The sequence below is a fragment of the Microcaecilia unicolor genome, chromosome 3, assembly GCF_901765095.1.
Source record: "Microcaecilia unicolor chromosome 3, aMicUni1.1, whole genome shotgun sequence".
NCBI classification, from domain to species: domain Eukaryota; kingdom Metazoa; phylum Chordata; class Amphibia; order Gymnophiona; family Siphonopidae; genus Microcaecilia; species Microcaecilia unicolor.
The window spans coordinates 133,595,006-133,607,215 of NC_044033.1; the positions used below are offsets into that span (position 1 = coordinate 133,595,006).

The 12,210-nt window shown below is 40.4% G+C and overlaps 1 protein-coding gene across 1 annotated transcript in view; it reads left to right on the forward strand.

Annotated features, from left to right (window-relative positions):
* The window catches only part of LOC115464288, a 122,180-nt gene extending 114,188 nt beyond the window's left edge, over window positions 1-7,992 (forward strand). Inside the window, exons 8-9 of the mRNA XM_030194681.1 lie at window positions 1,233-1,424; window positions 7,840-7,992. Coding sequence (XP_030050541.1) covers window positions 1,233-1,424; window positions 7,840-7,992 — 345 coding nt within the window. The remainder of the gene's footprint in view (window positions 1-1,232; window positions 1,425-7,839) is intronic.
* Window positions 7,993-12,210: the final 4,218 nt, after the last annotated feature.

Here is a 12,210-nt window from a genome sequence, read left to right on the forward strand (position 1 = left end):
ATTCAATACTTTAGGGACCTCTCTTACCCAAGGGTTTTCAGCCTGCACAACTTTAGGGACTTCTCTTACCCAAGGATTTTCAGCGTACATCTGCTTCACTCTACCCTCTTCTCTTCTCTCCTCTGCTTCTCTCTTCTCTGGGACTCCTTCCCACCTGCCTAATCAATCCCTGGCTTCTGCTACCACAACCAATCATTCTCCTTCCATTAACGTCCCCCACACCCATACCAGCTGAGTTGAGCATTAGACTAATGATGAGCTCCTGCACACAGGGTTTCCTATCTCTCTTTCCCCCTAGTGGCAGCCAGTCTACACGTCCTGCCAGCTTACACCCATGTCTTCCCCTATTGCAGCTAGTCCAGCCGGATTCTTCATCTCACCCCATGGCTCCTTGCCTGCAATGCCTTCTGAGACTTGTATTTCAGACTGAAACTGCCTTAACCCAACTATCCTGAATGTGACTCTATGACAATAGACTTATTATACAATCAAAGTATCAAAGGTACTTGCTGCCTAACCTAAGTTTAATGCACCCTTAAGCAAGTGAACCTCTCCTATATAATCTAAGTTCTAAATGGAGGCATACATAGACATAGCAATGTAGCCAGCACCCACCTCTTCATTGGCTTACCTGATTAACTCTTGTACATTCTTACTATTCACTAGTTAGTATTGTTATTTTGAACTTATAAATACTCATCTTCTTTGTGTCGAACCCAGGGGTTTTAATGTCTGACATGCATGTTTCGCCCGAAGATGAGCTGTCTCAAGGACACTCTCCCCAAGCCTCCATTAGCGCTAGCTCTGCTTTTACTGTTCGGGACAAACCCCCTTGCAAAGGCGGCCATAGAGTCTATGTTTTAGAACTTGGCCGGTGCCTCCAGGTTTGAAAGCCCACTAGATGAGAGCTCAGGGAACTTCATGGGCGGAGGCCTGAAAGGTCATCCCAGAGGAAATCTGTAGGTTGTCACTTCATTCTTTTGTGAAACATTGTGGGTTGGACATTCTTGCAAAGGTTCATTTGGACTTTGGCAGAGATGCATTGTCTTTTCCCACTTAATAGTTCTGGTTCGATATATCCCACTTGTTCAGAATGGTGTAGCCAGATGTCAAAAAAGATCAAATTGTCTTGCCTGATAATTTCCTTTCCTTTAGTCAGCTGCACCTTCTCAAGACTGCCCTTGGAAGACTAAGGCCTGGGCTTTCAGGGTGCTCTGTTCTTTCTCTTGTAGTTTAAAAAAAGAAGAAAAATTCATGAAGAGAGGAAATGCAGGGTAGCAAGTGCCACTCTGTGGTGTTTTGCTCGCTTGGTGATCATTGTAGCTGCAATGGTTGATGGAGCATGGGTGTGCATTACAAGGGACCTTCTGCTGTTTTGGCAGATGCATACTGGAGATTTCCCTGAGCACCAGCAGGTTATGCTGGTGAGTTCACTGGAAAAGACCAGTTTTTTCTCCACCTTCATCTGCTGGTAGGAGAGGAAAACACTGACATGTTTCAAATGGTGCAGTTGACTAGAGGAAAGGAAATTAACAGGTAAGGTGTAATTTCACCATGTATGCAAATAATCTTTATGCTGTGTGGATATTAGATAACAATCACATTAATACATGTTAATGCATATTAAGCATGGACATTATCCTTAAATCATAAGTACATAAGTATTGCCATACTGGGAAAGACCAAAGGTCCATCAAGCCCAGCATCCTGTTTCCAACAGTGGCCAATCCAGGTCACAAATACCTGGCAAGATCCCAAAAAAGTACAAAACATTTTATACTGCTTATCCCGGAAATAGTGGATTTTCCCCAAGTCCATTTAATAATGGTCAATGGACTTTTCCTTTAGGAAGCCATCCACACCTTTTTAAAACTCCGCTAAGCTAAATGCCTTTACCACATTCTCTGGCAATGAATTCCAGAGTTTAATTACATGTTGAGTGAAGAAACATTTTCTCCTATTCGTTTTAAATTTACTACATTGTAGCTTCATCGCATGCCCCCTAGTCCTAGTATGTTTGTAAAGCATAAACAGACACTTCACATCTACCCGTTCAACTCCACTCATTATTTTATAGACCTCTATCATATCTCCCCTCAGCCGCCTTTTCTCCAAGCTGAAGAGCCCTAGCCGCTTTAGCCTTTCCTCATAGGGAAGTCGTCCCATCCCCTGTATCATTTTCGTCGCCCTTCTCTGCACCTTTTCTAATTCCACTATATCTTTTTTGAGATGCGGTACCAGAATTGAACACAGTATTCGAGGTGCAGTCGCACCATGGAGCGATACAAAGGCATTATAACATCCTCATTTTTGTTTTCCATTCCTTTCCTAATAATACCTAACATTCTATTTGCTTTCTTAGCCGCAGCAGCACACTGAGCAGAAGGTGTCAATATATCATCAATGACGACACCTAGATCCCTTTCTTGGTCCGTGACTCCTAACGTGGAACCTTGCATGACGTAGCTATAATTCAGGTTCCTCTTTCCCACATGCATCACTTTGTCCTTGCTCACATTAAACGTCATCTGCCACTTGGACGCCCAGTCTCCCAGTCTCGTAAGGTCCTCTTGTAATTTTTCACAATCCTCCCGCGATTTAACCACTTTGAATAACTTTGTGTCATCAGCAAATTTAATTACCTCACTAGTTACTCCCATCTCTAGGTCATTTATAGATATGTTAAAAAGCAGCGGTCCCAGCACAGACTCCTGGGGAACCTCACTAACTACCCTTCTCCATTGAAAATACTGACCATTTAACCCTACTCTCTGTTTTCTATCTTTTAAGCAGTTTTTAATCAACAAAAGCAGCAACAGGGTTATATTCACTTTAACAGGCACAGTGTATTTTCCAAATATTTTTGTAATAGTCAACGCATTTTGGTCACTAGACATTTTAGGTGCCCCAATGCCATTTGATGGGAGCCTATTTTGGGCACCCAAATTGCATAATAAATACTAGCATAACCCGTTACACCCCTTATATTTAGGTACTCACAGTTTTACCAGCCATATAGCTGGTGTTACTGCGGACATCTAAATGCAGCAAGGGTGAGTAAACTTGCTGTATTCTGAAAGTTGTATGCATAAGTGGCAGCCCCTCCCATGCTCTTCCCATTTGAATGCCCCACATACACACACACACATTTATAAGCTATGCCACACAGAATAGTGCTCAGTTACTTTGCTGCCACTTATGTATGTAAGTCCCATTTTTCTAAACATTAATGCACACAAGTGTCCTGTAATAGTTAGCACCCTGTTATAGAATTGCCCTTTTAGGGGTTTCTCTAATAATTAAACAGGGAAGTTATATATGTGTCTTAAAATTTCACATAAGTCTATCTCAATAATATAAGAAACTCTTTTTAGGAACGAAATTGGGAGAAAAAGCTTCAACAAGTATTTAGAGAAACTTCTGCTGACAAACTTTGTATTCAAGCTGAGGAGCATATTAATCTTTACAGACAAAAGCTTCCAAAATCAGGTAAAGATTTTTATTATAGTGGAACGAAATATATCTTAGTTTTTATATTTAGTAATTTCTAGAGTCCATTGTAGATAAACCAAGGGGGTCAATATTCATCATGATTTAAGCAGGTGGCAGGGTTGCTATCTGGTTAAATCATGCTGATAGGGTCTGGCACTGATATTCAGTTGCACTTAGATTGCCAGTGAACATCTGCACAGACTGCCATGGTATTCTCTGGTTAATGCCTGGATGATCCGGGGCAAAGCATAGGTAGAGCTGGAAGTTATCTGGGCCCCGAGGATATTAGTTGCCCAAATCCTGGATAACTATCCAGGCAAGTAGGACCACATAAGTGGCAGTCCTACCTTGCCAGAATAACTATCTGAGTACCAGCTCTGAATATCGATGGTGCCCGGATAACTTCTGGTGGCCACCCAAGAGCCAGATATTCAGTGACAGTTACCAGATGTGGTCCAACATAGAATATATGGGTCTAATTCAGCCCATGACAACCAGTGTTTAAAAAAATGCTGCCTGTCATGGACTGAATATTGCCTGGCAAGAGTCCAATATTCAAATGATTTGTTTCAGTAACACTTCAGGAATGTCCTATTTGAACCAATTTTAACTTCTAAAATTCCATTCTCTAGACCAAATTTATCCAGTTAACAAAAAAGGAGCAGTGTGGATACTGTTTAGCCAGATAGCACTAATTGTCAGCACAAGCTGGGTAGCATTAACCCCTTTATTTTAATTTAATTAATTTGTATTTATTTTTTATGGCTTGATATACCACCTTTTAAACTCTTATCAACAAAGTGGTTTATAATAATATCATACAAAATAAAATAGAGAAAAAGAAAAAAGGGAAGTTTGGTTAGCAAAAATTGTCCATAGTAAAATAAATTTAGAAAAAAAGGCAATTCCTTTTCATCCTACAGATCAGTCTGGTACTTATGAGTTACGTGACTAGCGGATGGAGACAGAGAAAGAAAGCTAATTTCAGAATGATAAAATCAGAGAAGACATGTTATTTTTTTTGTGTGTGTGTCAGAGCTTTTATGTGAGAAGGGGCACTCGTCCCACAGAAATTAGGCCTGATGCTATGTGTCCATTTTAAGTCATACTGCTCTTACTTCTGTAATGGCATTTGGAGGAGCTGCTAGCCTGTAAAAAGGGCATGAAAATAAAGTTCCTAGTCAGCGATAATCACTCAAAAATAATGTCTCTCAGCTAAGTGCTCTCTTGGGCCAGTCCGATTTAGTCATAAGAGGGACTCTGCTGCACCACAGCTAATATTTTCCTGAAATTAGCAAATGATTTCTCGGCAATGCCTGAATTATATACAGTACTGAAGGATGCTGCAAAATTTAAAGAAATAATTCACAAGACTCTGTCAAAAATTTAGCCAAGCATAAAAAGGCGCAAAATTCATAGCGAAGAAGCAAACAGATTACTGTTCTCTAGACATACCGCATGGAGACAGTTTATCTCCCTCTTAAAAAGGAGAGTGGGTCTTTTGTGCCACAAAGCTGCTGTTCAAAGACACAATAAAAGATATTATAACATTGATGGTGATATAAAGAAACAGAACAAGTAACATGCTTCATACTCATGACCGCTTCCCCTACCATCAACACAGCAGTAGTAAGGAACACTGAGCAGTTTCTGATTGTGTTGCCTTGAATCATAATACCAGGCAAAATGCATTTGGGTAAGGAGCTCAGAACTTCTGAATTGTACCCCAATTCCAGGCATAAAAGCCATTAAAATCATTAGTAGAGTGGAGCTCAGACTTAGAAGGTACCTTTAGCTCAACTGATTCTCAATCATTAAACTGGTTCAGGAACCTTTCCATTCAGCGCATGAGGGCACATTAGCCCATCATCCATCTGCTGGAGACAGAGAAATATTGAGGCTTTTTGGAGACATGATACCTTTAAGGGGATGGATCACAAAGAATACTTGCCACTTCATGTCCATATTTTAGTTTATTTATAAGTGTGTACTGAGTTATTTTGTTTTTATGATTCACTCTCTATTTTTATGATTTAAACTAACGTTTTTATTTTATTTTATTGCTATTTACTTTTGAGCCCCTGACGAAGCCCTTGCATGGGTGAAATATGACCTATGTTGAGAATTTCTGTTTGTATTTTATACTTTAGTGAATAAACCTTGGGATAAAGATTTCCTGTCTAATCTGCTGTTTTCTACTACCACATTGGATCTTGCAGATCATCTGCCTTGTTGTTTCCTTGGACCTAAATCCTTACTGTTCAGAGATCATAATAATATTTCTAGTCAACAGGTTGCTGTAATTGAACTTGTGCAGCTATCTACTCTGAGTTAATTCTCCTGTGTGATAGAACTGGGATTTTTTGCCTGTTCTGGCGATTCCAATTCAGTATGTCTCCTGCTCCTAGATTAAGGTATACAGTTACTCATGGATTCAGCTGCACCACTACCCGATTCTTGGCTAGGATACAACTCGGAGGCTTCACTTCTACTGCTCCATTTCACTTGAACACATCCTTCAGCTTCAATAATCGCCTCTTCTCAGAATTTCCTGGATTGCTCCTTCTGCACACAGATAGGCAGTTACACCTGGAAACTCCTGATCGGTAACATTGTGAATCGGCGTAAGGTTGGAGCATAGCTTCGCCGATAGCTTACGCGATCAGCTAGGATTCTCAACTGTCTGCTTCTTACATTAGCAGCTGAATTTGCATTCTAATGTGTTATTATTCACTCAATGTAATGAACTTCTCTCCTCTCAATCATCTGAGCCACCATCTTCAATTTCCTTGGTAGGCCACTCATGGCTTCAGTGGGGATTTATCCAGACTCAACTACATCTATTCTCACGGGCTCGCTTAAGTGTTCCCTTGTCAATCTTAGTGGTCTTTTTACATCACAAAATCATTGGGCCTAAACCTCTTAGGCTTATTAAGTTTCATGTCTTGGTCTCAGCTGACCTTTGTCTTTGAGGCTGAGTAGAGCTTTGCCTTGCAAATTCCACTGAGCCTCCTCATTGTTTCAGTTCAGTTTCATTTTCTGAACTTATTTGGATGATTATCACAGGCTCAGCTGAGCTTGTTCCACAAACTCAGCCAAGCTTTAAAGTCATTGTTTCAGATGGGCTTTATGTCATTGGCTCAACTTGAGACTCAAGTAAACTCTGTAATAAAGAAAATGTTCTACTCAAAGTGGAAACTTAAACAATTAAAGTTTTTCTTCCAGAGAGAAATATTTTGAAACCTAATACAATAAATGGGCCTAAGTCATGCAGATTATTGTAATGGATTCTACGCAGGATGCAAACATCAGCTCACAAAAAAACTCCAGACCGCCCACAACACAGCAGCCAGGCTGATATTCGGTAAAACATGATTCGAAAGTGCTAAACCCCTCAGAGAAAAGCTGCATTGGCTCCCAATCAAAGAAAGGATCACCTTCAAAATCTGCACCCTGGTCCACAAAATCATCTACGGCGTAGTCCCAGGATACATGATAGACCTCATAGATTTACCAACCAGAAACAGAATCTGATCATCACAATCATACCTAAACCTACACTACCCTAACTGCAAAGGACTTAAATACAAAACAACTTACGCATCCTACTTCTCCTACATAAGTGCACAACTATGCACTACCATAAGCTGTGAAAACAATCCATCACCATTTAAACTTTAGGAAATCTCTAAAAACCAACCTCTTCAAAAAGGCTTACCCCACCGACCCACCGTAAATTCCCAAACCCAGCAACACAGCAAAACCAATGATCTTACTGGACAATATATAACCTACATTCCCTTCGACCCTCCTGTTGCCTGATACACACCTACCTCATCAGACCATCCACATTACAACCTGTATTTGTTATCAACCAAACTGGCAAATGCCATTACGGTACTATGTAAGCCACATTGAGCCTGCAAATAGATGGGAAAATGTGGGGTACAAATGTAACAAATAAATAAATTATCCATGCAGACTCATCAGAGTTTACCTTCTGTGCTTTTTTTAACACAGAATCAGTTAAACCTAACCTCTCACATTCTGCTCTAGTTAGCCTCTCAAGCTCGGCTGAGCATACAGATTCAGCTGCACTTCCATCACAGGCTCAGCTATACTTATCCTCACAGGCTCAGTTTAGCATAATCTCTCTAGCCCAACTGAGCATACCTTGCAGTCTCATCTAAACGTACCTTTTCCACTTGGCCCAACTTATTCTTGCACACTTAGCTGGGTTTATTTTCATAGACCTAGTGATTCTTCATTATCTGGCTCTGTTGGACTCTATGGCTCACTCAGGGCATGATTTCTGGCTCTCCTGAGCATCCTTATCTGGTTTTGCAGGGTGTACAGGGCATATTAATCCAGCTCAGCTGGAGGTACCTCTATGTCTCATCTGAGCATGTATCTCTGTATAAATTGGAGTTTACCTTCTCTGATTTGCTCTTATTGCTTAATCTTGAAAGTGTCTGCACGTCTTCTCTGAGCTGCGGCTGAACTTTATACTGTTGGCTTTGGCAAGCATTAACATTCTAGCGGGATACACAAATGCCAGATCAATAGTCAATAAAACAATAACTATAACAGACTGGATCACAGCAGACAATCTCGACCTACTATTTATCAGCGAAACCTGGATCCATGACCACAAGGACCCCATAATTCTGGAACTCTGCCCCCCAGGCTACAAAATTACCCATTGGACAAGTAAAGAAAAAAGAGGAGGAGGTCTAGCAATAATCTACAGATCTCACTTTACTGTAACAACAACTGCCGAGTCTATTACACCTAAACTCGAAATCGCTTCTGTTAGAATCAACCATACCGCCTTGCTTGACAACTTAAACGTTGTCTTATTTTACAGACCACCAGATAATAGGCAAGATTGCCAATCACACTTTATGGATTTCATATCGAATACCTGTGTATCTAACTCCAACCTACTCATAATAGGGGATATAAATATACACCTAGAAGACGTGAATGCAAAGACTTCCTCCAGCTATGGGACCTTAACTGGCCTAGCATGCAAGCCACCCACGCCAAAGGACACACAATTGACCTCATCACACACAAATTATCCTCAGACCTAAACCTTATACTAACAGATACAAATTGGACAGAGATTCCATGGTCAGATCACTATAAACTAAACCTCACCCTACAGCGGCGGAAAAAAGTTACACACCTCAGGCAAGAACCAACAACCTACACTACGAGAGGCCAAATCGACCCCATAACATTCTGGCAACAGATCTATAGTGATGAATGGACAGCACAAACAGATTCCAAACACTATCTACTAAACTGGGACGACAGATGTAGGAACACACTAGACAAAATTGCACCAATACAAAAAAGGACTACACGAAGACAAAACTCAATACCTTGGTTCAATGAAGAACTGAAATCACTAAAAACACATGTTAGGAGACTTGAGTGAGCATGGAAAAAAATGAAAGACAAATATACACTTAATGCATGGAAACAAATGCAAAGAAAATATAAATACTCAATACGACGAATTAAAAAAGCATACTACAAAACCAAAATAGGACCAGACTACAAAGATGCACATAAACTCTACCAACTCGTGAATAAACTAATAGACACCAAACCGGTTACCACAGACAGCACAGAAACCCCATCAGCAGATAAACTTGCCAAACACTTCAATGAGAAAATTATAAAACTTCGATCCACGTTACCACTCAACACCACTGATCATGAAAAATTTATGGATTGCCTGGACCCAACTCTCGGTGAATATCCAGCAGATCGAACCTGGAATAACTTCGATTAACAAATTCTCCAAAACCCACTCCAAACTGGATATTTTCCCCAGTAACCTGATAAGGTCTGCCCCCAAACACTTCATAACAGACCTTATGTCACACCTAAACTACATGTTACAACACGGACTCTTCCCCAAGGACAAAGGAAATATATTACTTACACCTATACCCAAAGACTTAAAAAATTAAATGACACATCCAACTATCGACCAGTAGCATCCATCCCCCTGATAGTCAAACTAATGAAAAGTATGGTAACCAAACAACTTACTAACTACCTAAACAAATTCACAATACTGCACAAATCACAATCAGGATTTTGATCCAACCATAGCACTGAAACAGTGCTAACCACCCTCATAACCAAATTCAAACAATTGATTGCAACCGGGAACAATGTACTACTCCTACAATTTGACATGACCAGCGCATTCGACATGGTTAGCCACCAAATACTCTCGAACATCCTAGACTACTTCAGGATTGGAGGAAACGTACTAAGTTGGTTTCAAGGCTTCTTAACAACAAGAACATATCAAGTGATTTCAAACTCTAAAATGTCGACACCATGGAAACCTGAATGCGGAGTACCACAAGGATCACCGCTCTCACCAACCCTTTTTAACCTAATGATGACACCTTTAGCCAAATCGCTATCCAACCAAGGACTCAACCCGTACATCTATGCAGACGATGTCACGATATACATCCCGTTCAAACACGATATAACCGAAATCACAAATGAAATCAAACACAGCCTCCAAATAATGAACTCGTGGGCGGACGCATGCCAACTAAAGCTAAACGCAGAAAAGACACAATGTCTCATCCTATCCTCACAATATAACACAAACAAACCCAATACTATAAACACCCCAGACTACACCCTTCCGGTCTCAGGCAGTCTGAAAATTCTGGGAGTCACAATTGACCGAAATCTCACACTCGAAGACCATGTGAAAAATACCGCAAAGAAAATGTTCTACTCAATGTGGAAACTTAAAAGGATCAAACCTTTCTTACCAAGGGAAGTATTCCGCAGCCTAGTACAATCAATGGTACTAAGCCATCTAGATTACTGCAATGCCATTTATGCCGGATGCAAAGAACAAATCATTAAGAAGCTTCAAACCACCCAAAACACAGCAGCCAGACTCATATTTAGGAAAGCGAAATACGAAAGCACCAAGCCCCTAAGAGAAAAACTTCACTGGCTCCCATTAAAAGAACGAATTGCATTTAAAGTTTGCACCCTGGTCCACAAAATCGTTCACGGGGAAGCCCCGGCCTATATGTCAGACCTTATAGACTTGCCTACTAGGAACGCAAAAAGATCAGCACACTCATTCCTCAATCTCCACTACCCCAACTATATCTGCACACAACTATGGAACGCAGTACCGAAGGCCATAAAAACAACGCAAGACCTAACTATCTTCCGAAGGTTACTGAAAACTGAACTGTTCAAGAAGGCATACCAATAACATCCACCCTCAATACTAAAGAATAAGATTGCACATGAACTAGAAAACCGAACTCTTTATCACTTGAATGTATAACCTCTTTGTTAATAATGATCAAGCACTACCGCTTTAATCCTTATGTCGATTATGGTCTCTCTGTAGTCGATGACCTAATGTATGTTGCAATCCAATTTATCACTCAGGAACCAATATGCAATACCATAACATATTCTTCTTTACCTTGTATGTATGCACCTTAACGCAATGCCTTTTGTAATTCTGTTACCCGGAAATGGCAACCGCCATTACAGCAAATTCCACATTGAGCCTGCAAATCGGTGGGAAAATGTGGGATACAAATGCTACAAATAAATAAATAAATATGGACCTTTAGTGTCTATAGATAGGCAACCAGATTTTCTACCTTTGAGTTCCAATAATCATCTTCCTTGGCAAGTTAGCTAACTAAGTCCTTCTCAGATTTATTACCTTATTTGTTGAGATCAGATGACTTTTTCCCTCAGTCCTTGCTGGGTTGCATCCCACACAATTGGTGTCTGACTTAATTTTTGAGATTGGCTTCCTTATTTTCTCATCTCCTGAGTTTGGTCCTGGAGGGTTTAGACAGAAGTCTTTCTTCTAAATCTTTGTTGTATTTCCTTGCAGAATCGGCTACACTTTGCAGCCCTTTATGGCAGTCCTTAGTCTTATTCACATGGAAGCATGGTATTCTCTTATCAGAAACAGTAGCGCACCTTCATTTTATCTCCCAGTAATAGGTAGTCATCCCGATGCTAAGGGTCTTCAGTTATGTGCTGACACCTTTGATTCTCTCTTTCCTGTGTAACTGGACTTTATTCGCTTTCTATCATCTAGATTTCAGTAACTCGGCATTAGTGGGCTTCAACCTTCTCTTGTTTCTGGATTGTGTCTCCTTCTTTCATCTCACTGGGAGCCTTGGCGCAGTCTTTACCGTACCTTGTATTTCAGCGTTGTTTTTTATGGTGCACATCAACAATAGTCTTAAGATTGTCATACAGCTGGGATCTCTCTAAACAGCTTCTCCCTTATATTCCTTCTGAGATTCACCTGTGTATTATTGTCTGTGTTTCAGTTTGTCACTACTGATTTTGTTTCACCCCCTCAATTTTTATGAAGTTCGCATCTTCTATGTCATTCTGTATCATCTCAGAGTCTATTTGACTTATACTTTGCAGGATATTCATTTCAGTCCTACTTTCATATTCTCATTCTGTTCTGTGTTGAGCTTCCCTAGGCTTGGTGTTCAACCTCTTGGGCTGCATATATGACTGAACATAAGTTTAGATTCAGACATAGTAACTTGTAACATAGTAGATGACGGCAGAAAAAGACTTGCACGGTCCATCCAGTCTGCCCAACAAGATAACTCATATGTGCTTATTTTTTGTGTATACCTTACCTTGATTTGTATCTGT